Below are 27,776 nucleotides of genomic sequence, written 5' to 3'. Positions count from 1 at the left end.
GGTGACAAAATTAGTGGACCAGAGGAATGCTGTGGATATAATTTACTTGGAGGTCAGTAAGGCATATGATAAAGTAGATTACAACCTACTACTTGATAAGATAGAAAAATGTGAGTTAGACAGCATCACCACCAGAGGGATTTGTAGCTGGCTGACAGTCCGTATTCAGCGTGTGGTCCTCAATGGAACTGCATCTACATGGAAGGAAGTGTGTAGTGGAGTGCCCCAGGGCTCTGTTCTGGGCCCAGTGCTCTTCAGCATCTTCATCAACGATTTGGATGAGGGGATAGATGGGGAACTCACCAAATTTGCAGACGACACCAAGCTGGCAGGAATAGCTAACACTCCAGAAGATAGGCTTAAGATACAGGAGGATATGGACAGACTTGAACACTGGGCGCTATCTAACAAAATGAAATTCAATGGTGAAAAAAGTAAGGTTCTACATTTAGGCAGGAAAAACCAAATGCACAGGTATAGCATAGGTGGTACCTTGCTCAATAGTAGTGACTGTGAGAGGGATCTCGGAGTCCTAGTGGACAATATGAGCCAGCAGTGTGCTGCAGCTGCCAAAAGAGTCAACACAGTGCTAGGCTACATTAACAGAGGGATAGAATCAAGATCACGTGAAGTACTAATACCACTTTACAATGCCTTGGTAAGGCCACACTTGGAATACTGCATACAGTTTTGGTCACCACAATGTAAAAAAGATGTTGAGACTCTAGAAAGAGTACAGAGAAGAGCAACAAAGATGATTGGGGGATTGGAGGCTAAAACATATAGGGAATGGCTGCTGGAATTGGGTATGTCTAGTTTAATGAAGAGAAGAACCAGGGGTGACATGACAGCAGTCTTCCAGTATCTCAGGGGCTGCCACAAAGAAGAGGGAGTCAAGCTATTCTCCAAAGCACCAGAAGGCAGGACAAGAAGCAACGAATGGAAACTAGTCAAGGAGAGAAGCAACCTAGAACTAAGGAGAAACTTCCTGACAGTTAGAACAATTAACCCGTGGAACAACCTGCTTGTAGAAGCGGTGAATGCTCCAACACTGGAAGTTTTTAAGAAGAGACTGGCCAGCCATTTGTCCGAAATGGTATAGGGTTTCCTGCCTGAGCAGAACTAGATGACCTCTAAGGTCCATCCAACTATTGTTGTTGTTGTTGTTGTTGTTATATCATCATCATCACGTAGGGGAGGCATTTCATGCCTAAGGCAGTTGAAGGGCACAAAGCTGCCTTAAGTGTGCCAAAAAGCTCAAGGCTACTTTGTGGTTGTATGGATGGGTGACAACAGCAAGTTGCTTCCCAGCAGTGCTCAAGTTATCTCAGGTACATCTCTGCTCCGGCTCACTTACCAAGCAAAGCTTTGACCATTTTCTGCTTGACCTCTTGGAAATGGTTGTCACGGGTTCTTTTAAGAATACCCAAGTCAGTGGGCTCCAAAATACCAAAGAGCCAACACAACCACATAAGTCCTAGGTAACACACTACACACAAGCACTCAAAGACTAGTATTCAGTGCACGCTTTTCCATTCTTTTCCACTCTTACTACACTTCCTCCTGCTGCTCCCTGCAACTATTACTTCCTAACTTCTACTGCTAGAGACCAGCATCTCTTTCTATCTGCTTTAGGCTGCCCCAGGCTGTGTTATGAACACACACCTTCTTCCCTCACTCACCAACACCATCGGCCTGACCCATGACTGTTCGAAGTTGAAAAATAACCTTTCAACCAAGCCTTTGCAAGACTGTCAAGCAAAGGAAAGCTGAAGTGAGATTATAAGCACAACTGCAGTTCTGCTTAATGACTGCCTTGCTTATTGACCACACTGTTGGTTCCAATTGTGATTCCTAAATGACTGTTTCTACCTACACCACACCGCTGCTAGTAGCTATCCTTAAGTGGAGCACTTAAGTGTTCCAGGATAGCATCTGCACTTAAGCATTCCAGGATAGCATTTGTACACCTCTCTCCTACAGTCTGATAAGAGCTCTGGGAATTTTGGAGTTGCAGTCCACATTATTAAAGTTGCCAAGGTTGAGACGCACTGCTCTGGTCTAATGATTCTCAACTGCCATCTTTCTACCGCTTTAAAATAACTGAGATGCAATCTACTTCTAAATTTTAAAGTTCAAAATTTCAGGATCTGCCATTGAGTCTGCGATAAACGGAATCCAGAGAAAGGCAAGCAGTTGTTTAAATCTGCCAAGATGAAGTTGGTCCACGGGGGACCTCTGGACAGCAGCTTCTGTGGTTCCTTGCCATCTGCTGCTTTTGTTGCCAAAGCACACAAACTGTTACGGACTTCCCCCTCTTAATCTAACAATGCTTCAAAGTGGGTGGGGATGAAATGTTTATTTGGACAATTCAAATTTCCTGAAAAAATGCTTAGAGCACGTTGCTATTGTAGAACTTTGTGCAAAAGTTGTTGGTGTAAATGCCACACGTTGCATTAGAGTGGAAAGAGCCACGCCAGCTAAGCCTCATGCATTTCTGTACCTCCTCAGGGTACCGTCGGCTAGACAGTGTCGCCTGGCGACCCCCAAGGGGAGAACCTTCTTTGTAGGAGCGCCAGCCCTATGGAACCAGCTCCCCCCTGAGCTTCGGATGGCCCCAGATCTCCGGTCCTTTCGCCGCGGCCTCAAAACACTCCTTTTCCACCTGGCTGACCTGGACTGACAGGGATTTTAATTATGTTTTTAATTTTTAACTCTAATTTTGAATTTATTTTAATTTTAATTTTTATTTATTCTACAGGGGCCTTTCATTTTATTTTTTTATTTTAACTTCTGTATTTATTGTACGTTATTGTTGTTAGCCGCCCTGAGTCCTTCGGGAGATAGGGCGGCATATAAGTCCCAATAATAAATAAATAAATAAATAAATAAATAAATAAATAAATAAAACTGCCCAAGGTTCTCCAATCACACGGGACACCCAGCAGCTGTGTGGCTTTTAGCTTCCAATCTACTTAGCAAGAGTTACGTTGAGTGAGGATTCTGGAAATCCACAGGTCCAGAGGGTACTCAAACCATGGATGGATGCATTGAACTGTACAGCGACTGACCACTCTAGCTTTATAATATTCACAGGCCAAGAGAATATTCTTCTCAATAATTGCCAGGAAATTCAAATACAGGAAATAATTTTCATCGATACCTTGTTTGGAGGCTTTCTGAAGGCAGCAAAACTGGTTGCTATGGAAACAGATGGCTGATAATCTAAACTGGGGCTTCAGTCTGATCTGCAAAGGTTGTTTAGAACACAGAATAATTGTGTTGGAAGTGTCCTTGGAGGTCTTCTACTCCAACCCCCTATGCTATTTTAACAAATGGCTGTCCAGTTTCTTTTTGAAAGCCTCCAGCGATGGAGCACGCACAACTTCAAGCTATTCCATTGGCTGTTTGCTCTCTCCTTTAGGAATTTTCTCCTTAGTTCTAGGTTGCTTCTCTTCTTAGTTAATTTCCATCCATTGTTTCTTGTCTTGCCTTTTGGTGCTTTGGAAAACAGGTTGGCCCCCTTTTCTTTGTGGCAGCCCCTCAAATATTGGAACATACTGGTAGCTATCAGGTCACCCCTAGTACTCCTTTCACTGGGCTATACATACCCAATTCCAGCAACCGTTCTTCGTATACTTTAACCTCCAACCCCTCTTTAGTCTTTTTGTTGCTCTTCTCTGCACTCTTTCTGGTGCCTCAACATCTTTTTAATATTGTGGTGACCAAAAGTGGATGCAGTATTCCAAGTGTGGTCTTATTAAGGATTTGTAAAGCCTTTATCTTATTATTTATCTTTATCTTATTATTTCTGAAATGTACCTTTTTGGCACTGCCTTCCTTAAGAGCTGACTTTGCTTCTTCCTGTAGAAGTGGATATTCTTGAAGGAAAAATCAACACGAAACAACTCTGGGATCCAATGCTCTAACGTGTACACCTGTACATTTTTGTAGAATCACCTGATACATACTGATTCTCCTTGGTTTACATCTGTAATTAAGTTCAGAATTATTCTGGTAAGCCATGGTAGTCATTAAGCGGGTCACCATGTGAGCATGCCCGATTGTGTGACCTTTTTTGGGGGTGGTCATTGAGTTGAACGCAGGAGTCGATAGGCAAATGTCACAGTTGTTAGGCAAATCCATCTTATTCAATGGACATTTTTGGCCAGAAATTGGAAGCAAATGCCAAAAATCCAAGTCAAGAATCCCAGTCCCGTGACTGTGGGACACTGCAAATTGCCCTAACTTTGAGCCGGGGGCCAGGTGTCCCGAATGTGATCACGTGACTGGGTTGGGTACAGCCGCCGGAATGCTGAAACTGGGTTCCCAGTTCCTTTCGGGGAGTCTGTTGCAAACTCAGACAGCTGCTCACGGTTTGGACTATCTCTGCCATCAGTTTTGATGGAAACAAATAGAACAATATTAAGTCCTGTCTTGTATTCCTACAACCAAGCATGTCATAGTAAAGATTCCTTTTGGACTAAGATTTGGCTCCAAGAGTTTTGTCTTCCTAAGACGTGGTTTGGGGTGGGTCCTGACACATTTCAGAAAACATTTTTAATAACAGGAGAGATGATTTTGCTCAACTGCTCTCTTTACTATACGAATTGAGCAAATGCGCTCCAAAACCTTTGTTCAGGCAATGCCTTCTTCCTAGGGCCAACTCATTTTTTAAAAAAGGCATTCAGGTTTTTGAACATCCCTGACCTTCTCATCAGACCCGTGTTAAGAAGCTAAGTTATGTGGGGAGGCGAGGGGGAGGCGAGTGGCAGGAAGATTGAAGAAAGGTTTGACTAATACTGTAGGCTGAAGCCTACAGTATTATTCCCATGGCACATCCTCATCTTCTTTCACTTGCTGTAATTCTTAAAAATTCACTGCAAGTTCTACTTTTAACGCAGTCATTTCATCAGAGGCCTGATTATTCCACCATGATTACCTAACTGCAGAAGTCAACAGACGGACTCTGCAGTATGGATTATGCCAGTGTAGCAAGAGGGCCCTTGACTGCCTTCCAGAATTTATTTTTTTTAAGTAATTGTATTCATAAAGAATTCCACTCTAATCCATCACTCCTTTATATAAGTACAGAAGTAGCACAATTCTCCGGCACTGCCAACAGCACAGCGATGAAACTACAGGACGTGGAAGATGCCAGGAGCGGAATGCCAGGCAACGTGCAGCTCGTGGTTCAACCTGTTGCAAGAAATTCAGCCAAGACCTTAGCTTGTTCTCCAAACCCAGCCCTCCTTTTATGCCGTAAAACAGATCATTTGTCTGGGCAGAGCTGAAAGGGCAGCAAAAACTCGGAACATAAGAATGGTGGGAGCGAAAGCAACAGCAGGCACATTTCCCACCAGGGTGAGACTTTAGCATAACCACATCCTCTGCACGAGGAAAGAGGCTTTGGAAGCCCACAGAGAAACTATCTGTACCTGCAAGGTGGAATGAAAAATTTCCCTGTCCTTTCATACAAACCAGGGTCTCCCCTTGTCAATTCACACAACAGCCCTTCTGGAACAGATGCTTTGGCATAAGCCAATCCACGGGGACTTGCCACCTGCAGAGGGCATTTTCACCAGAGCGAAAAGTCAGCATCAATTTTACACAACGTTCCAGGAAGGTCTGGAGGGCTGTGAAAAGTATCAGCCGTGGAGCTCTGGGCAGGCAGTTCAAGAGAAGGACCTTGTGACAAAGAAGAGAACTTTCTTGAGAAGAGTTTGCACAAGACCCAGAGAGCTGCCTGATGGGAGGGTTGGGAAGAAGGACCCGGAGGCCACGAGTTCAGTTTCTTCTCAACCTTCAAACTCACTGAGAGTGAGGTGGGGCAGGTCACTTCCCTGCCCTGTTGAGAGAGAATAAATCAGAAGGAGGCAGAGCTGGGAACGTTGCCTTGAGCTCCAGAAGGAGAGAGCTCTAATGTGAGTGTGAAGAAATTGGGGTTTTCTCATCCAAGCTGTGGCTCAGAGGCATGCCAGCTTTCCCCCAGTCCCTTCTGGAGAATTCAAACCCAGATGAGTTTCAGTAGAAAAGTTCCCCCTCCCCAAACGAATAAACTGGCACTAGCAAAGGACAATGAGTGGAGGGAAGGGGGAGATGGATTACTCCTCAGCCATAAATGCCCCTGATTTTGAGTCAGGCCTCTCTGCAAAAGGCAGTTTCTGCCCAGCAAGACTCTCAGCCCGGAGAATCCCCCAACCCTGCCCTGACGCCTTTCAAACAAGAAACATTTTCGGCACTGCCCCCGACCTCCTGGCCTCCCATCTCCCTTGGCTGGCCCAAACAACAGATGCCTCTTTGTGTGAGCCAGCCCTCCCTCCTCCATCACTCTGACAGCCAAGATTCACATTTACAGAGCGCTGGGAAAGCAAAAGGCAGGGATGAAAACAAACAAGCCTTCTGGGCCGAATGCTGAGAACTTTCCCCTGCCGCTAAAGAGAGGAGGCCTCCTCCTCCTCGAAAGAGAAAAAGCAGAGGAGCAAAGTGCCCAGGCCCCGTCCTCCAGCAAACATGGCACCAAACTGAAACTCTAGACCCAAAGCTATTGCTGGAAGAACCACTCGGTGTTTGTGTTTTTTACTCACTCACGTGAACTGGAGCAATCACACTCTTTGGCTAGAAGAGCCCAGAACGAAGGGCCAAAATAAGTGATGAGGAAACCACTTGGCCAGCCAAGCAATCCCCACCCTGTCCAGCTTAGACCAACTGCATTCTCCGTTCCACCCCAGGGGAGTTCCGAGTGGATCAGCTCCCACGGGGGAGGGGTTCACCGGTGGCTGTTCTGGGAGGCCTTTGCACAGCCCACAGCAGGAGAGGAAAAAGACCCCTGCAATTATTCCAGAAAGAAAGGAAGATGTGGGGGAACTCCCTCAGCACAGACCTTCTGGCAATGGAGGCCAAGGAGAGTCGGCCAAGGGCCCTTCCAGGGGTCAGGCAGAGCACAAGACCGCCGGGACCTCTGCCCCACTTTGACCAGTCTCCCAGACAGCTCAGCCAGACGCCTGGGGCGTTTTGCAGACAGGGCAGGAAGCCAGCAAAGGCTGCTCATCAGGCGGACCCCCAGCCGGTCCCCAGGAACCGAGCCCCCTTGAAGCACGGGAACACCCCCCCCCAGTTCCTGGCAAGGTGTTTGCCCTTCTTCCATCAAACTGGGATCTGCCTGCTCCTGCCCGCAAGAGCCAGGCAGGTTGTGGTCACTTCTGAACAAGCTGCTCCGGCATCAATCAGGGTTAAAACTTTCGGGGAGGGGTTGAGCTGGCTCCCCGGAAGAGCCTGGGGCTATGGAGGTGTTGAACCGAAAGAAGAGCTGGGGAGCAGTTTGCAGGATCCTGCCTTCTTGCCCTACTGCCAGCCCTCAGCGTCACTTGCTGGCCTCTTTATTTCATATAGGCGACTAATTGCCATTGCTGCACTCTTTTGCTTCGGCACAAACCCCGTCGGAAGCGGTGCAAATTTTGATCAAATCTAAACCAAAGCAAAGCAAATCGGGAATAAGTGAACGACGAGAGAACATTTTCACATTTAAGGTGGCGGTTTTCTTTTTTACATTCTCCGTTGTCTTCGTCCCTATTTCCACTGCCGGCCGACGCGCGCGGGACCTTGAAAACCAGGCAGAGAAAGAAATGGCGGGGGGCGGCCGGGCGCCCCTCCATCCTCCGCGAAACTTTCGCAGCCTCCTTCTCCCCCCATTACAGAGCCCCCTCCCTTCTTCCCAGCCCGGCGGCAGCGGGAAGGCTGGCTGGGCCCGCAGGCGCTCTCCGCCAGAGACCCCGGCCGGGGCCCGCCCGCGAGAAGGGGCGGCCCGCGCCCAGAAGAAGGGCGGCGCCCGCGGCCGGAGGGTCTCCCGGGGGCGGCCCTACCTGGGGATGGTGACGCACTTGGTGGCGGCGCTCTGCGTGGTGACGGCCTTCTCCAGCTCGTCCAGCTGCCCGCTCTTCTTCAACTTCTTCACCAGGCTCTTCACCGCCTTCTCGCTCCACTTCTCCTCCTGCCCGCTCTGCTCGCCCTTCTTCCAGCCCAGCAGCCGCTTCACGATGGGCGGCGTGAAGGGCAGGATGGACGACATGGCCGTCCCGGGAGACCCCCGCCCGCCTCCCTCGGGCGGCGCCGAGCCCTCGGCCGCTGGGCGCCCCGGCTCTCTCCCCGGCGCGGGCGGGCGGGCGGGCGGCGCGGGACCAGGCGCGGCCGGGCTCGGCCCGGGACAAAGCGGAGGACGACGCCGCCGCCGCCGCCAACTTTCCGCCGACTTCGCCCAACGCGCCTCTCGCGGCGGCGGCTCCTCCTCCTCCTCCTCCTCCGGCCGGGCGCGCGCCCGGTCTCCTGCGCAAAGGCGCGCCCCGCCGCCCGTCTGAGTCGCATGCAAATAGGGGGCCGCCCCCTCGGCCGGCGCGGGAGCCCCGCGGGAGGAGGGGAGGCGCCCGGCCGCAGCCCGCCCCCGGCCGCCGCCGGTCTGAAGAGCCGAGGGCCCTTGGGGTCCCGCCCTCGCCGCTTTCCGGCGGCAGGCGAAAAAGCCAACACGATCCTGGGTTATGGAAAGAGAGGCACAGAATCGAAACAAGCGAAGCCTTAGTCCCGCTTTATAAAGCCTTAGTAAGGCCACACCTGGAACCCGTCATCCAGTTTTGGTCACCACGTTACAAAAAAGATGTGGACATTTTGGAAAAAGGGCAGAGAGGAACCAAAATGATTTAGGGCCAGGAGACAAAAACATGAAGGATGGTTGCAGGAACTGGCATGGCCAGTCTAGAGAAAAGAAGGACGGGGGGGGGGTGACGGGAGAGCGGCCATCCAGTCTTTGAGGGGCTGCCGCAAAGAAGAGGAGGAGGGGGGCACATGATTCTCCAAAGCACCAGAGGGCAGGACAGGAAGCAAAGGATGGAAAGTCATCAAGGAGAGAAGCAACCTGGAATTGAGGAGAAACTTCCGAACAGTGAGGACAATTGTGGAAGAGCTTGCCTCCAGAAGTCGTGGGCGCTTCATCACTGGAGGCTTTTAAGAAGAGACCGGACAGCCGCTTGTCTGGAATGGTACAGGGTCTCCTGCTTTAGCAGGGGGTTGGACTAGAAGACCTCCAGGGTCCCTTCCAGCTCTATTCTGGTTAAACCAAACCCCCCAAGGGCAGCACGCACAAACCTAGACCAAATGGGAGAAAACCTCCCAGCCTTCCTGGTAAAAGTGCCCACTGCAGAGGCAAAGCACCTGGCAGGTGTCCCCTGCAACACCCTTCTTGCAAGGTGGGACAGGTCTTTGTGCTCGAAGGTGGTGATTTGTTCCCAGAACTGGAATTTGGAGATTTTTTCAGAAGTGAGGGTCCTCATCTGTGTTTCCTGGAGATGTTTAGCCTACTAGCCCAATTCATTCCATTTTCTGAGTTTGCACCAGGCATATGTGATCATGGTTGGGGTTACCATGCAAAATTCTGAATGACTGCTAGCTGGCAGCCAAAGGTTAAGAGTTTTCCAGGCTGTTTCTGTTTCCCTTCTGAAAATCTGGGTTTGTTCGCCATCATCGCAGCTGAGTTTGACCAGCTTGACAATTTACTCAATTGCATTGTTTCTCAACACTGCTGCTGGGGAGTTCTGGGAACTGGAAGTCCGCCCATCTTAAAGTTCCAAAGATAGAGAAACACTGGCTGAGCCTCATTCATTCATTCAAATATGAATATAAATATCAATAAACCAAAGCGCAATGTTCTATTTTCTCTAAAATATTTTGTAGTTGGTTTCTGTAGTTCGTGGAAATGAGAGGAAAGAGCACCATTCTTAGTTGTTAGTTAGTTGCCCACGCACTCAATTATGCAGCAAATGATTCTTGTAGCAGTGAAGATCATATAAGCTTTCCAGAGAAATTTTTGAAAAAGCTGTTAGAGAAGAAGGAACGGGTAAAGTGTTCTTTGTTGCATATCAGATAATTAAAGAGGAATTGCAAAGTTTTATAAAAAAGAACAAATGTAGCCAACTGTTCCTTGAACCATTCATGACCTCAATTTATCTCAGGAGTAGCAACTCATAAATAATGTTTTAAACTATTATTGTTCCTTTCTGAAGCCTAATGTTTACATGCCCATCGCTTGAAATGTGCCCTGTTTGCCCAGGAGAATGACTTACTAGGGCCAAAGGTGGACTCCTCATTTTACCCAAGATGTCATCTGGTTTGTTTGGATTTTGTTTAATGTGAGAGCTCAGTCACTGATTTTAAAGTATGATTTATTGCAGGGATTGGAAACGCTTTCAAGCATTGGAAACTTTGGCGCAATTCTGCACAACAATGCAGGGCCAACATTTAAACATAAACAAAGCTAAACTCTTAGAGCAGATCTTGCAAGATATTAACATTCTTATCCCAAATCTCAGAAACATGGCAATTTTGCAAGACTTTGGTCACATTTATGGTTTAAAATTAAGTTTTCTGTGAATTGCCAATGATGGAACTTTGTGCACTTGGTTGAGCCATTGTTTATGCCTTCTTATACAAACCCATGTATAATTTATTCAGTAAACTATAATTAACAAACATGTGAATCCATTTATATTTAACCCAAAGTTTTTACACATTCAAACCTCTGGTTAATAAATACAGGGTGATCCAGGAGACCTTGATGTTAGATGTTTTTGTTCCAGCCATGGCAGTTACCCAAAAAGGTCATCAGATGGGAGCAAAGAGGCTTCTTTGCTTCCACTGATGAGTCAGGGGTCCCAGACTCCTGCATCCCCATTGGGGAGAGAGTTTTATGGTTAGGGAGGGGCTGAGACCCCCCATAAATACCTCTGCTTAAGGGGCTGCTCTTTGTTCAGTTTTGCTTCTGCTTCTTGTTCTGTTCCAGTTATGCTATGCTAGCTTGCTCTCTGTTCTTTTGTTCTCTCTCACATGCAGGCATGAATGCCTCCATGCCAAGTAATTCTTTCTCTCTAATCTATCGTTAAATAAAGCTTCATATGATTGCATCTCTGCGTGATGCCTTTTACTTGGAAGCACCTTAACGATCCATCGACCTCGTGAGACCATCTAACAAGTTGGAAGCGAGGATGGTTTAAGGCATCGCTTCCAAGCCAGCGGCTACTACAAGATGTCTGGAGGGTCCAGCACAAATCCATTTAAAATGGATGGCAGGAGATCCCAGATTGTGACCAGGAGTCTTCAATCAAGATCAGCAGCCCTGCCTCCAGCCCCTGAAGCAAAATCTGCTCCAGGTGAGAGCACAGATGACCTCCATTTCCTCAGAGGATCCAGCGGAGCACCAGGGACTACTTCGCATGCCTCCCTACAACTGCATGCCACAGAGGGAAGCGTGGAAGGCTTGCAGTCCGCCCAAGACTGCTCAGATGCAGCAGAAACAGACCTGGCTCAAGCCAAACACCGCGTGAGCCAGATGACTGAACAGGAACGCAAAGAGCTGCTTCTAAAGTTCCTTACAACACAAAGGACGCCACAAGCCTCTCCACAGGGGACCCCAGCGCAGGAAGCCTCAGGACACCTGGTGAGTCCTTCCCTAGTGCCCACGAGGCCCCCTAATATGGCGCCCGCCACCCTGAGTGGCCCCGGGGCCCCAGGGCTTTTGGCACGAAATTTCCCGCCAAACTGTGACCTACAGCTTCCTGGGGCAACCGGAAGCAAGATGGCAGCCCCCAGGGCATCCACATGGCCTGACACCGGAAACAAGATGGCGGCCCCCAGTAACCCCACATGGTCTAATAAAAATAGGCCTCAACCAAGCCTGGAGGCACAGCAATCTGTGGCATCCAGCCGAAGCAGCATGCAAACCCCTGCGTCCTCCCCACCAGAAAGCCTCAAGTCCTATGATGGCAGTAAAGCCTGTCCAGCCGAAACCGCTACAGCAGGGCTTGAAGCAGCCATCCAGGTCCTGGTTGCAGCCCTGGAAGCCAAAAGGACAGCAGCTCCAACATCGGGGGTAGCCAGCCTCCCTCCAAGGCCTCCTACCCTCTCCCCGGGGCCTAACTGCCGGGAGGCACCCAGCCTGGAGCCTCCCAACTATGAACCCCCGCGGCCTCCCACCTTCTCTTCAGGTCTTCAGGACCAGCGATGGGCTTCTCAGGGCAAATCAGGCAATCCGGGCAATCCATGTGCCATCCAGCCTCCATCCTGCCGGGAGGCATCTTGCAATCCTCAGGAAGAATCTTCAAGGCTTCTGCTGGCCGGCACACTTGGGCAACGCCCACCCCCGGATCACATGATTTCCGGGCATGCCCAGACGGAGCTACCCAATAATCAGAGAAAAATCCCACTAACTGCCACCAGGGGGATCCCTCTACCTTTTATCTCAATGGACAGCTCTCAGATGTTTGAAAATGGGACTGACAAAAATTCTTTTTCACCTGCCTCTAATCTCCCGAACGACTTTAAAAAACTACAACTTGGAATTTGGAGGAATGGCAACAGGGTATCAATAAATTTGTATGGGCAGGGAAAAGGCCACGAGTTAAACTTAAGATTATGCAGGATACGCGCGAAAGAGGTGGTCTTAAAATGCCCAACTTTAAATTATATTATGAAGCTGCTGCGTTGTCAGCGATAAGTGATTGGATCAATTTAACACAAGGGAGATTATTAAATCTTGAGGGCCACGACTTGCTATTTGGCTGGCATGCATATTTATTGTATGATAAGAAGGTAGATAATGTGTTTAAAGTGCATATTTTAAGACAGGCATTGCTGAGAGTTTGGAAAAAGTATAGACATAAGCTAAACTACAAGATACCTTTGTGGGCAATTCCGAAACATGCAATAGAAAACATAAATGTTGGCTTCAAACATGATGTGACTACGTACAAGGAGATCTTAAGATTGGAAAGGAACATATGGTGTTTGAAGCCGTATAATCTTTTACGAGATGAGAAGATTGTTCAAACCTGGTTTCAATATGGTCAATTATGGGCCAGGTGGAAAGAAGACCAGAAAATTGGTTTCTCAATGACTGATGAAAATTTGGTAAAGCAAATTAGAAATCAGGGTCCAGCACATATCAAACGGATATATCTTGCATTGATAGAAATTGACTCAGAAACAGAACTTGTTAAAGATTGTATGATAAAGTGGGCTCAGAATATTCAAGAGGTTATCACAATGGACACTTGGGAAAAGATCTGGGTGAGGAACATTAAATTTACACAAGCTCAAAACTTAAGAGAGAACTTTTATAAAATGTTTTATAGGTGGCATTTAGATCCTAAAAAGCTTGCAAGTATGTATCCGAACTACCAACCTAAATGTTGGAGATGTGGTGGCGAAGACGCAATGTATTTTCATATATGGTGGACCTGTAAAAAGGTTAAAGCTTTTTGGATTAAAATCTGGTGGAATATGCAGAAGATATTTAAGCAAAGGATAAAGTTTTGTCCGCAATTGTTCTTATTGGGCATAATTACAGATACTACTGTTGTGCACACCAAGTTGATGCTGAACTTAATTACGGCAGCAAGACTTTTAGTAGGCCAATATTGGAAGAAGGAGGAACTGCCGACTATAGAAGAATGGACTCTAAAAGGTTCTGACCTGGTGGAAATGGCAAAGATTTCGGCTTATTTGAAAGACCATTCGCAACAACGTTATATTATGGAGTGGAAAAAGTGGATTGATTATATCCAGAACAAATATGGGACCAAAAAGTTTCATTTAGCATTTGTATAAGTTTTTTTATGTGATATTAGTATTGCTTGTAGTCATTTCATATGAGCTAGAGTGCGATAGACTTAATAGTTTATTATTGTTAACATATGGTTGTTTATGATTGTTTTTTACTTTTATACCTTGTATTTAGCTCTGGGAAGTCGGGGAGGGGGAAGGGGGGGAGGGTTAGGGAGGGTTAGGAAGGGTTGGGTGGAGGGAGGGGGGAGGGATTGTTAAAGATAAAATGTATTGTAAAACTTTTCAATAAAAACTACAACTTGGGGGGGAGAATTACAACAGTTGGAATAGAGATGTGCAGGTATGTCTATTAAAGGATGGGACTCTAGAGATGGTTCAGAAACCACCACCTCTCCCCTGGGGACCCCGAGAAGAGTGGCGTCATAGGCAAGCATTCACCACTCTGCTGAGCTCACTGGATGGCAACTTGTTCTCCAGCATTCCAGATGGACTCACAGCTGGTGAAGTTTGGCAGTTATTATACAATTTATTCAACAGCGACAGCGTCGGTTCGATCACCAGACTTACAACTGAGTTTTACACTACCAGACTGAGGTTTGGAGCCAGCATGCCTGAACATCTTGGAAGATAGAAGGCACTCAGAGCAGAACTGATGTCCAGAGACCACCCTGTAACTGATGCGAACATGGTCGCTGTCATTCTGGCTTCCCTGGACAGAAGTTGGAGCAGCTTCATTGTTTCACTGGAAGGGACCAGGAAGGAAGCCATGACTCTATCGTACCTCACAGGGAGACTCATCGAAGAAGATAGTAGGAGAAGAGATGCAGGAGAATACGCCAGAGTGACCACTCAGCAAGCCAGAAGGGGGCGCCACAACTCAGAGCAGGTTAATGCTCTACTTAAGTGTTTCATCTGTGGCTCTGAGGGGCACCTCAAGAAAGACTGCCCCCATCAACAACAAGCCCCCAAACGTGGTCCCAATCAAGTAAGGGGCAAAGGGCAAGGAAGGGGGCGTGGCTGGGGCAAAGGTAATACCAAGGGCAATTTACTGCATACTTGTTCCCTCACCCCCATCACAAAGGCTGATAGCTCCACTGACTTATGGTTACTGGACTCTGGAGCTTCTTCTCACATTACCAATATGAGTCAAGGGTTTAAAAGGTTAAAGAAAATTAACTCATCTGTAAAAGTGGCAAATGGGGATAAGGCTTTGGTTGTTGGGGAGGGCACTGTTTCTGTACCCGGGCTGGGAAAAGTTGAAGGGGTATTGCATGCTCCCTCCATTGCCAACAACCTATTAAGCATTATCAAATTATGTGACAATGACAAGGTGGAAGTTTTATTTCGCAAAGGGGGAGGTCATGTCACCCGGAACTAGAGGGTCATTGGAAATATTGCCATCATAAATGGTTTGCCATACTTCTCCCCTGAGAGCCCACCCACCTCAGAAGGGGCCCCACAGCCAGCCCCAAGGCTGTTTAAGGAGCGCAAGGCCGAAGCGGTTGCACCCAAGCCCCCACAGCCTGCCCTAACCCTTTCCAAAGGCAGTGTGGGCAAGAAACCTGAATCTCAGCAGGCACCTACAGCACCACTCAAAGCAACTAGAGCCAAGAGGGTGTCAGTGGGGAAGCCGCTCCACGATAAGTGTGCCCATCTCTTACACAGAAGATTAGGTCATGCGATCTTCCCTGTAGTTAAAAAGATGGGAGAGTTTCCTGAGGGAGTCCAGCTCAAGGATTGTGACGTGTTCCTGGACTGTGCCATTTGCAAGAAGACAAAGAGGAAGGCTGTCCCCATTCCTAAGATGTCACTGCGTAAGGCCCAATACCCGTACCAACTAGTACATGTTGATTTGGTTGGGCCTTTCACACCATCCCTAGGGAAAAGACAGTATTTTCTCACTGCCGTTGATGATTTTTCACGATACGGCCATGTGTATACCCTCACAGAAAAATCCGAAGCCTTTGATGCCATAAAATCACTGTACAACTTTGTAGAGACCCAGTACAAGACCAAGATCGCACAACTGCAGAGCGACCACGGGGCTGAGTTCATGTCCCGAAAATTCCAGGACTGGGTAAGGCGTAAGGGCATCCGCCATTTTCTTACTGCGTCGTTCACCCCTGCTCAAAATGGCGTAGCAGAGAAAAGAAATGGAATCCTGCAAACTATGATGCGTAGTCTAATTGCAGACGCTGGGGTCGCAGAATCATACTGGGCAGAGGTGGTGCACTACGCCAATTACACCTTAAACCGCACCTGGAGCAGTGTTGTGGACCAGACCCCATATTTCCTGGTCCACGGTAGGAAACCAAATCTGGGACATTTACGTGTGTTTGGTTCCTACGCATGGGTGCACATCCCCAAGCAGCTGCGGAAGAAGGGGAGATCTGTCTCCCAGAGACTGATGTTCTTGGGCTATGCTCCTGGCTCCAAGGCCTATCGTTTCCTGGGAGAAGGGGGCAGGCCTGTGACTTCCCAATCTGCCTCTTTCAAAGAGGACTCCAATTGGACTCAGATCCACTCGAATGATCTGAGCCCATATGTCAACCGACCCAGCAAGGACACACAGACCACGACATCACCTGAGACAACCACATACCCTGCCACCGACGAAAGTGAGGAACAAGACGAAGATGTGTCCAGTCCCATGGAGGAAGACACGCCGTCTTCACCCCTAGCGACGCCCTCAGAGACCCGCGGAAGAAAAGGGCGGTGAGTGGCAGAAGGTAAGGAGGTCAAAGCGGTCCAACAAAGGGATCCCGCCAAAGAGAATTGACATTGGGCACATCGCGTCCATCAACAGCATTGTGGCCACCCCAAAATCCTTCTCTGACATCCAGGAGCTGCCCATCGAAGAACAGGAGAAATGGCAGCTCGCGATGGGGAAGGAGATGCAGAGCCTAAGGAAACTCAAGGTCTTCACCCCCCAGCAACCACCAAAGGAGAGAAAAGTCATTGGCACAAGGTGGGTTTACAAGGCCAAACCACTTGCCAATGGCCTCTACCTGTATAAGGCCCGTTTGGTAGCTCAGGGATTCACTCAACGCTACATGGAGGACTACAGGGAGACCTACTCTCCAACCGTCCGTGCAGAGAGCGTCAAGGCCACCCTCGTAACTGCAGCCGCTCTGGGGGAGGAAGTCTTTCAATTCGACATCCAGATGGCTTACCTTCACGCCAACTTGGACCGGCAGATCTACGTGAGGGCCCCTCCTGGCTACCAGCAAGAAGGGGGAAATACATGGTTGCTCCACAAAGGGTTATATGGCCTCAAGCAGTCGGGGAAATTATGGTATGACTGCCTTAGAAAAGGTTTAGAATGAGTTAGTTTCACTGCATCCCATGCAGATGAATGTGTTTTCACACGCAACTCCAAGGGTACCACAGAACGGGTGTTAGTTTATGTGGATGACCTACTATATGTAGGGCCTGACAAGGAAGGGTGTGATGAATTTGCCAAGGCCCTGGAAGAAAAGTTTACTCTGAAGTCTTTGGGGTGGGTTGGCAAGTACTTGGGTGTGCACATCTTGGCCACTAAGGGGGGGTTCGCTCTATCTCAAAAAGAAAAGATAGAGGAGTTATTGGCCAAATGCAAAATGGCAGAATCTAACCCAACGCATAGCCCGATGCAAAGTGACTATTATAATCACACTCACAAGGACGGTCCTGAGTTCACAGATAATAAGCTTTACAGATCTGTGATTGGCTCCTTGCTATACATCAGCAATTGGAGCAGGCCTGACATAGCTTTAGCTGTGAATCTATTGTCCAGGCATGTGGAACACCCAAAGGAATTCCAGTGGACTGCTGTTAAGAGGGTACTTAGGTACCTCAGGGGCACGGCTGATGCTCTCCTTGTGCTAGAACCAGAGAAGGGGAAGACGGCCCAGCTCTCCGCTTACTCAGACGCAGACTGGGCTGGTGACACCAAGAGTAGACAGAGCACCTCTGGTTTCCTCATATTGCTAAATGGCTGCCCTGTCCATTGGCATGTTAGACAGCAAAAATTTGTTTCTTGCTCCACGGCCGAGGCTGAATATGCCAGCCTGTCAGACACGGCCAATGATTTGATTTGCTTCAATGATCTGATAACAAACATCTGGGCATCCCCTCCTCTGCCCATCCAAATTCAAGAGGATAACACAGCCGCAATTGCAATCTCGGGGGCATATGCTGTGGGCTCTAGGTCCCGCCACATAGACATATGCTATAAAAATGTCAGGCAGCTTGCCAAAGAGGGTTTTATACATGTTGAGCATTGTAACACAACTGACCAGATAGCTGATCTGTTCACCAAACCTGTTCCCATTGACCGGCACAACCTTCTGTGTTTGTGTTTGGTCTTCTGAATGTTTTCATACATGTCTATGACACCTGCTCGGCCCCTCACACACATTCACTGGTCCCTGTCATTGGCTGGCAAGAAGGGGAATTGTTAGATGTTTTTGTGCCAGCCATGGCGGTTACCCAAAAAGGTCATCAGATGGGAGCAAAGAGGCTTCTTTGCTTCCACTGATGAGTCAGGGGTCCCAGACCCCTGCAGCCCCATTGGCGAGAGAGTTTTATGGTTAGGGAGGGGCTGAGACCCCCCATAAATACCTCTGCTTAAGGGGCTGCTCTTTGTTCAGTTTTGCTTCTGCTTCTTGTTCTGTTCCAGTTATGCTATGCTAGCTTGCTCTCTGTTCTTTTGTTCTCTCTCACATGCAGGCATGAATGCCTCCATGCCAAGTAATTCTTTCTCTCTAAGCTATCGTTAAATAAAGCTTCATATGATTGCATCTCTGCATGATGCCTTTTACTTGGAAGCACCTTAACGATCCATCGACCTCGTGAGACCATCTCACACTTGATTTATTTGTAAGTGTTCCTCACGCCCAGCAGAATGACTTTTCGCCTTGGAAGGCAAGAATGGAGAAGAGCTCTTCTTCTCTAATCCAAGAGGTGACCCAAAAGGGAAGGGAGCCCCCTCCTCGTCCCTCTAAGTCAGGGGTCGGCAACCGGAAAAAGGAAAAGAGCCACTCAGAACTGGTTCCATCACACAAACAAAAAAGTGGGAAGCGCAAAAAGTGCGCTCGTGTGTGTCCACTCACGCGCATGCACAAAAAACATTTTGCGCATGCGCAAAATGGGAGGCACCTGCGTGGCGACAGGTCTCCCCTTTGGAGAGGTGCGCACCGTCCCGTCCGGAGACCTGCCGTGTTCGTCAAATGGGGCCAGGTCGGCGCGCACAGGGGGGAGGGGGCGACGGGGGCTTTTGTCCTAAGAACAGCGGCTTTTAAAAGTGGGAGGGTCGGAGTGCCGCGGGCAGGTCCGGAGAGGCGGGGGACGAAGCCCCACTTGCCTGGAGGGGGGGCAGAGAAGCGAGTTGCTGCAGCCCACCTTGGGCGGCTCCCGCCCTTTGTTCAGGCACCAGCATCCCAAAGAAGCCCGGCCAGGAAGCCCGCCCCCCGCCTGCTTTTCCAGAGGGGGGCAGAAGGAGGGAGCACGTCCCTCCCTTCTTTGTCTGCTCTGCGGCTGCCCTGCGGGAGGGGAACAACGCCTCGCGTGCCCAGCCTGGCCCCTGGCCCCGGCTCAGGGGGTGAGAGAGGCGGCGTTTGGGCTGGGCCAGAGGACGAAGCCGGACCATGCGAGCTGCGCTCCCCCTCCCTCCAAGCAGAAACCCGGTCCTTGCCGCTCCCGAGGATCTGCAAGGCTGGGGGAGCCGCCCTTCCCTTCGTTTGCCCCGGCGGATGCTCCTGGCGCTGCTGCTAACGGGTGCGATTCCAGCCGGAGGCATCAGAAAGCTGCTGCCGTCCTTGGGAGAGGTGCGCGCGCACTCTCCAAACCGCCACCATCCCGTTTGCATAGCTGCTGTGTTCGTCAATGTTTGATGAACGCGGCAGGTCTCCAGACGGGACGGTGGCGGCTTGGAGAGGTGCGTGTGCACCTCCGCCCTTCAGAAAGGTGCGCGCGCACCTCTCGGAACGGGCGGTGCCACTCTCCATTTGGAGAGGTGCGCGTGCACCACTGCCCGCTCGAAGAGGTGCGCACGCACCGGGCGGCTGGGAGCCGCAGGAGACAGCTCAAAGAGCCGCATGCGGCTCCAGAGCCGCGGGTTGCCGACCCATGCTCTAAGTTATGGTAAAGGTAAAGGTTCCCCCGCACATGCGTGCTAATTATTTCCAACTCTAGGGGCCGGTGCTCATCTCCGTTTCAAAGCCAAAGAGCCAGCGCTTGTCTGAGGACGTCTCTGTGGTCATGTGGCCAGCATAACTAGACGCCAAAGGCGCACAGAACGCTGTTACCTTCCCACCACAGTGGTCCCTATTTTTCTACTTGCATTTTTGCGTGCTTTCGAACTGCTAGGTTGGCAGAAGCTGGGACAAGTAACAGGCGCTCACTCTGTTACGCAGCACTCGGGATTCGACCCACCAAACTGCCGACCTTCTGATCGACAGGCTCAGCATCCTAACCCACTGAACCACCACGTCCCTCTAAGGCAGATATAATGCAGCCCTCTGCCTTTCTGAGTTGGTCTTCCCTTCTTTGGGAAGACCCCAGTGGCTTCAAAATTTATTTTCATTTTGGACCTGGGCATGGCCTATCTAGGTGAATGAGTTTCTTAGGTTCTTATTTTTTAGAGAAAAGTATCACTCAGTGAACAGTCAATGAAGTAAATATTTACCCCAAAGTAAATATCTTCTTTACAAATATATTAATGGGGGTTTGTTTCCATGAACTTGTTTGATGATGGGCCTTAGTTCCGTACCATTTCTACCCCAAGAATCTGTTTGTGTTTTTAATGTTATTTGTTGTCAGTTCAGAGGAGGACTTAAGGTCCTCCCCCACTTTGGAGATACCATATTTCTGCGCTCCCCCTCATCTCCAGGGCTTGGTCATGGGAGCAATTTTTCAGACTCCGCAAGTTTCAGTGCCTCTTTTGCTAATTTCAGCTTCCCAGGCATCAGTTTATCATTCCATTATGACTTAAAATGGAGGTAGAGATCTCCTTTTTGGGGGGTGTCCACTATTCCTAAAGGACTATTTAGGGAAGTGTTATATCTTCAGTTCTTTAGACATTAAGCAAGACAAAATGTTGAAACAGCAAACAAGTTTATTAGTTCAGAACAGAAGCAGCCCTAATGTCTGTTGCATAGCTATTTATATGGTTGGCCTCTAGGCGGCGACCAATAGGTTTAAAGTAACAGTTTCCTGCCCCAGACTTCCATTTTGTCATGCAGCTGCTATGGACGGCTGGGAGACTTGCTCTCTCTCCCCCGTCCAATTTCACATCATTAGGGGGCCCTGAAAAGGGCCGAAAGTCGCCCAAAGAGGTGATCAGCAAGGAAGGGTGCATGCTGGATCATGGGAGAGCTGCAACTCTCCTGTTAGACCTGGCAATCCCTCCAATCCGGTGGACGAAAGGACTGGCCATTATAGTTCGTCCCTAGGCTATGAACAGCCAAAGTCACATTTTCCACCAGGCAACTCTTAAAGCAGCGCAGAAGAGACTGGGTGAGATCTACCTCTTTTACATCCTAATTACTTTCTGTACTTCCTTAAGCTGCTAGGCATTTTCCCCCCTGTGGTGAGGGAAGGGGGAATTTTGCCCTCCTTCCAGAAAGAGCGGCGACCAAATACCCATGGGTGTTTTAAACGTTGAAAAAGTAACTGAATCCCAATTGGAACTTTATTTCTCAAAGCATGTGGATTGAAAGATTTTTTATTTCCTATTTTTCATTGTCTACTTCTGTTGGAAATCTGGATGAAAAAATGTATGGAACCCCCCCCTGAAAAGATTAAGACAACTTTGGGACTCAAAGAGAAACTTTAAAAGGGGCCTGGCTGACTGCCCAGGGAAATAGATAAGATAAATAAACTTGAGAACTTTGAAACAACAGCTGTGAAAGGCTTTGTGTTCCCTACCTAGGAAAAAAAAACTCTCTCTTTTGGATTTTCTAAGTGTAAAGACTTTAGCTTAAAATACCAATATGGAAGAAGACCAGGAACAAAATTTATTTATAGATGAAGATCAACAAACTCTTGCTATGTTGAAAACACTAATCCAAATTCTTACCACAACCAATTAAATACTAAGAGGCTATGTGAAGGAACAAGAAGACAGCCCAGATATGAAAGCCCAAACTTTGACCACAACTAAAGAATCATCTATACAAAATACAATAGAAAAAAATGAAACATTTAATTACGATGACAGAAGAATCTACTACTAAACAAATATTGATATTTGAAAATGCAGAAAAGACATTGACAACTTGGGGAAAGGAAAAGGTTTCTTATACAACTCATAAGGAACTAGAGGATCTAGAAAAAGAACAGTTGGGTAAGAAGACAAACAATTCAGAACAACTACGTCGATGTGGAAGAATAAAGAGACGACCCACTAGACCTACATGTCTTCTCAAAAAAATGGAGATTGGATGGTTTTGCCAATATCAGTTAATATACAGGATATTACAAGGAGATTGGTTCGATGACCCAAAAACAAGGACATGGTAGATGATTTGGCAAAGGAAAAAAGCCAGAATAAGACTCAAGAAAAATGGAGTTTCAATCATCTTATTGAAATGCCAGACAAATCTTATTACATTCTTTGACCAAGTGACAAAACTAGAGGAATGCTGTAGATATAATTTACTTGGACTTCAGTAAGGCATTTGATAAAGTAGATCACAACCTACTACTTGATAAGATAGAAAAATGTGGGTTAGATAGCATTACCACCAGATGGATTCGTAGCTGGCTGACCAGCCGTACTCAGTGTGTGGTCCTCAATGGAACCGCATCTACATGGAAGGAAGTATGTAGTGGGGTGCCCCAGGGCTCTGTTCTGGGCCCAGTGCTCTTCAATATCTTCATTAATAATATGGATGAGGGGATAGATGGGGAACTCATCAAATTTGCAGACGACACCAAGCTGGCAGGAATAGCCAATACTCCAGAAGATACAGAAGGATCTGGACAGACTCGAATACTGGGTGCTATCTAACAAAATGAAATTCAATGGTGAAAAAAGTAAGGTTCTACACTTAGGCAGGAAAAATCAAATGCATAGGTATAGTATAGGTGGTACCTTGCTCAATAGTAGTAACTGTGAGAGGGATCTCGGAGTCTTAGTAGACAATCACTTCAATATGAGCCAGCAGTGTGCTGCAGCTGCCAAAAAAGCCAACACAGTGCTAGGCTGCATTAACAGAGGGATAGAATCAAGATCAAGTGAAGTACTAATACCACTTTACAATGCTTTGGTAAGGCCACACCTGGAATACTGCATCCAGTTTTGGTCACCACGATATAAAAAAGATGTTGAGACTCTAGAAAGGGTACAGAGAAGAGCAACAAAGATGATTAGGGGGCTGGAGGCTAAAACATACAGGGAACGGTTGCTGGAATTGGGTATGTGTAGTTTAATGAAGAGATGGGTGAGGGGTGACATGATAGCAGTGTTCCAATATCTCAGGGGCTACCACAAAGAAGAGGGAGTCAAGCTATTCTCCAAAGCACCTGAAAGCAGGACAAGAAGCAACGGATGGAAACTAGTCAAGGAGAGAAGCAATCTAGAACTAAGGAGAAACTTCCTGACAGTTAGAACAATTAACCAGTGGAACAACCTGCCTCCAGAGGTGGTGAATGCTCCAATGACTGGACAGCCATTTCCCTGAAATGGTATAAGGTTCCCTGCCTGAGCAGGGGGTTGGACTAGATGACCTCCAAGGTCCCTTCCAACATTATTATTATTATTATTATTATTATTATTATTATTATTATTATTATTATTATTATTATTATTATATCTGAAACAGAATATACTTAAATATGTTGAACACAAGACATTGTTATGAACTGAGATAAAGACAAAATTTTGGTCATTAAAATTTAGCAGTATAAATATTAATAGCTAATTTGAATATCAATTTGGGCATAAAAGCCATGTAAAGGTGAATAATGCAGACAAGCTAAAAACCTATTGTTGAAAGTAATAAATAGGTCTATATGGAATGTTAAAAACAAAAATTATCAGTTTAAGCAAGAGATAGCAGATACAAAGAGGAAGAGAAGTATTAAATATTGAAATAAAAAGAAATTTTGATTACTACTTAAAAAAACAACAACTGAAAATTAGCAAAAAGTAAGGATATCATATTGTATCCTTAATTGGTTGACATAGAGGGTGAGAAGTTAAGTAAACAGGATGTGTATTCTGAATATTAGATTTCGTGAGGAATGGTGATAGATGAATTGGGAGTATACTAAAAATCTTGGGAATGATAAATATCAAACGTTAAATCTAAATGTTAGCGGAAATTAAAATTGAAAAATATATTAGGTCATTGATTGTCTAAAAGATTGTATGTTAAAACAATTAGAATATGTGTAAACTAAAAACTATGGATATATATAAGAAAGTTATTTTCTATGTGATGGATAGGATAAAACTTGTCTTTTAATTTACAACTAGACAGTATATATGAAGGGAAAAGAGAAGAAATGTTTATAGTAGTAATTTGAAATCTGTACTAATGATATCTATATATAATTGAATTACTACTACCCAGCCACCATGTTGCTTTTCAAATATGTGCATGTAATATTAGAAAATCAATAAACTTTGTTAAAAAACAAAACAGTTTCCCACCCCAAACCTAACTATCAGCCTGGAGATAGCAAGTCTGGATTTTAGTAACAGCAAAAGTGACATAACAGAGAAATCTAGGTCAGACATTAAGCAAGTGATTTAAAACAATTATGGCCAATACATTACACCCCTTCCCCCTAGATAGCTCAAACTCTCAATTGTTTGACATAATCTTGCAGATATTTAGGCAGCCTTCTTGACCGTTCAGAATGTCTAAGGGTGGCAGGGATCTCCCGGTCTATTGACTCGAGTCCCTTTGGCTGGCCAGTCCCAGTCGGCCCAAACCAAAGTCCAATTGTGCAGCAAAGTCTGCAGGGCTGTCTCTCAGCACAGTTTGCCTGTCCTGATCAGTGGATACAGTCTATGTGTCCGGAGGAGACTCTTCTACGGCCATCCCCTCCGTCTCCTTGAGCAAGAGTTCTGTTGGAACATGCAAGCTGCATGTTAATAAATAAGCTAACCACCTACCAGATTTATTCGTGTTATTAAAAATGTTATGTTTAGCATATCTTAAATTAGTTGCCACCTGGTCCACTATCAGCATAGCAAACTGACCTCTTAACAAGTTAATTGAATCTTTTAGCCTCTTGTCAGATGGATCCATAGTAAAAGCTTTCTCTTTCCTCTTTATTTCCTCCTCTATTTCTTTATACTTAAATTCCATTCTACGTCTATATTTATTATTCAAATATATTAAAACTTCTCTCATATAAGCTTTACTTGCATCCCATACCATTTCAATAAGAGTGCCTTTGTGCATATTCATAATAAAAAATTCTTTCATCTGCTTTTTACATTCTTCCACATTTTCTACATATCTAAATAAATTTTCATTTAATCTCCATGATCTTCTGTCACCATTACCCTTATCCAATTCCATCCAAACTGGACTATGGTCTGATAAAGTTCTTGGACATATCTTGATCTTCTTAATCCTAGAAAAAAAATTATTAGTAATTAGTATAAACTCAATCCTAGAAAAGGATTGATGTCTGTCAGAGAAAAAAGTAAAATCCTTTTCATCCACGTTTCTTTCTCTCCAAATATCTCTCAATTCCAAATCATCTTTCAAATCAAAGAAAGATTTAGGCAATCTAGCATGATTAGGAGTATTTTTAAAAGATCCTTTCTTATCCTTCTGCGTGTCCATCACACCATTCCAATCTCCCATTAGAATACAAGACTTGTAATCCCATTGAATTATTTTGTTATGTAGCAATTTATAAAATTCTTCTTGTTTTTGATTAGGAGCATATATTCCAATTAGAAGTATTTTCTTCCCTTCAATCAAAAGTTCAATAATAATAATATATCTTCCTTGTATATCTGCTTCTATTAATTTGGCTATCAGACCCTTCTTCACATATATTACTACACCATTTTTCTTCTCTGGAGCGGATGCAATAAATTGTGTACCCAGTCTCAGATTTATCAAATATTTCTGATCAGATACCCAAATATGCGTCTCTTGCAAACATACAACATCATTTTTAAAATGTTTCAAATACTGAAATATTTTTCTTTCTCTTTTGTGGTGAATTCAAACCATTAACATTCCAAGTCAGGAATTTTGTCGCCATCTTTTGCAACTTGAAGCCTCCGGAGCGCCTCCTGAAGATCTTCAGAGATCTGTCTCTTTGGTCTCGCTCCTCCCACTGCTTCACTTGATTCTTGAGTTGTAATCATCAAACATTGATCCTGTTATATATTCAGTGTTATATGGTTAGTATTATTGTTAAACTTGACAGCCAGCTGGGCATCAGCTGAGCCTCTCCTAGCAACAGTATGCTATTGGTCCGGCCATTTTTGGCGGGATCCTTGAAGTATGTGGATTGGCCGGTGGCTAATATAAAGAGTGGAGCTGTGGAGAGTTCCCCGTTCCAACCACAATAAACCTTAGTCCTGTCATCTGTGTCTGACGGTCTACCCACAATACACAACAGTGGTGACGAGGATGGGATACTGCTTGAGCTGAAGCACTAGCTGAGTCACAAGAGCTGAAGCACGGACTACGGGAAAGGAGGGAAGAGTGAACTCTCCCAATTACATTCCTTCCCGTCAAGCAGTGACCAGACCAGAATGACGCAAATTGGACACGTTCGCGAATTTGATGTCCGCCACCCAGGGCAATGGGAGTCCCACCTGGGACAAGTCGAGGGATATCTCTTCGTGAATAAAAGCACGGAAGATCGGGCGAAAGCAGCGGCGTTGCTATGCATCAGCGGGCCAGCCGTGTACGACGTGGCTGTCGGGTTAAGCATCCCAGATCCAGTCTCGGCACTGCCCTACGCTGACCTCGTCAGCAAGTTGACCCAGCATTTCATGCCAAAGAAATCCGAAATCTACTGGCGACTCAGATTCATCCAGAGGAACCAGCTTCCCAGAGAATCAGCAATGGACTTCGTGGCCGCTGTGCGTCAAGCCGCCCGAATGTGCAGTTTCCCCGACCTCGAAGATCGGATTCGGGACAGAATCATCTTCGGTCTGAGCGACAATCACCTCCAGCAGAAGATAATCGCAAAAACCATCCTGAGCCTGTCAGAAGTCGTCAACGAAATTATGGCTCAGGAGGCGATCAACGAAAAGAATGCGCTCAAACACGGTGACAATTCGAGTGGCTCTGTGCATCAGGAGAATGCCACGGACAATGAAGAAGGGGAACCGGCCAACGAAGCACAAATCGATGCCATCCTCCAGAGACTGGAGAAGTTCAAGACCCGAAGGGACTACACGCCGTCACAGAAAAAGCCGGCTGGAGCCAACAAAAACCCAAGAGTCCAAAGCCGAAACCCGAGTGGAACCAACGCAAATTGTGCCAGCTGTGGAGGCAACCACCCCAGAGCATCCTGCTGGTTCTGCGGTGCCAGATGCCATGCCTGTGGTAAAACCAGCCACATTCAAACCGTCTGCCGAGCCAGGAACCGCGACAACATAAATGACATCGATGAACTGCCAGCAGGTATCGAAAACCCCCTCAAGCCCCCTGAGACCCGGGCACCCTTAGTCATAGAAAATTTGGAAGTGGCATGCCAGACGGCAATCCACCCCCCGCTCAAACCTAAAATCAAAATTACAATCAGTGTGGAAGGAATCCCTTGCCAAATGGAGGTGGATTCTGGATCACGTGTGTCTCTAATCTCGTTAGAGACCTATTCGGCAATTTGCTTTAAGAGCGGTCAGCGGGTTTGCATAAAGCCAACCAAAATTAGACTAACTGACTTCCAACGTTCCCCGATAAAATTAAAAGGGCAGGCAACTGTATTAGTCAAATTTAGGGAATTCCAGGGCCCATTACAAGTTTTAATTACAGAGGGAAGACGAACTAATTTAGTGGGCTTAGATTGGTTTCAGGCCCTGGGCATTTGGTTGGGGGGCATAAACACTATCCAAACAAACACCCTAGACTCCGTCTGTAACAAACTTACAGATGTGTTCGGGGGGGCTAGGGAAATACACCGGGCCCCCAATAAAATTAAGATTAAATCCAGACATCTTGCCCATTTGAATTAAGGCTAGGAGGGTCCCATTCGCG

The 27,776-nt window shown here is 46.8% G+C and overlaps 2 protein-coding genes across 2 annotated transcripts in view; one reads left to right on the top strand and one right to left on the bottom strand.

Moving 5' to 3' along the window:
- Positions 1 to 8,186, bottom strand: part of SMAD3 (SMAD family member 3) — a 65,892-nt gene extending 57,706 nt beyond the window's left edge. Inside the window, exon 1 of the mRNA XM_083371588.1 lies at positions 7,863 to 8,186. Within this exon, the coding sequence (XP_083227714.1) occupies positions 7,863 to 8,068 (206 nt within the window). The 5' untranslated portion in view covers positions 8,069 to 8,186. The remainder of the gene's footprint in view (positions 1 to 7,862) is intronic.
- The window catches only part of AAGAB (alpha and gamma adaptin binding protein), a 157,560-nt gene that overhangs the window by 88,703 nt on the left and 41,081 nt on the right, over positions 1 to 27,776 (top strand). The gene's annotated exons all lie outside the window — the stretch shown is intronic.

This window comes from Vipera ursinii (genome assembly GCF_947247035.1).
Source record: "Vipera ursinii genome assembly, chromosome: 11".
Lineage (NCBI taxonomy): Eukaryota > Metazoa > Chordata > Lepidosauria > Squamata > Viperidae > Vipera > Vipera ursinii.
This window is presented reverse-complemented; position numbering and strand designations above follow the sequence as displayed.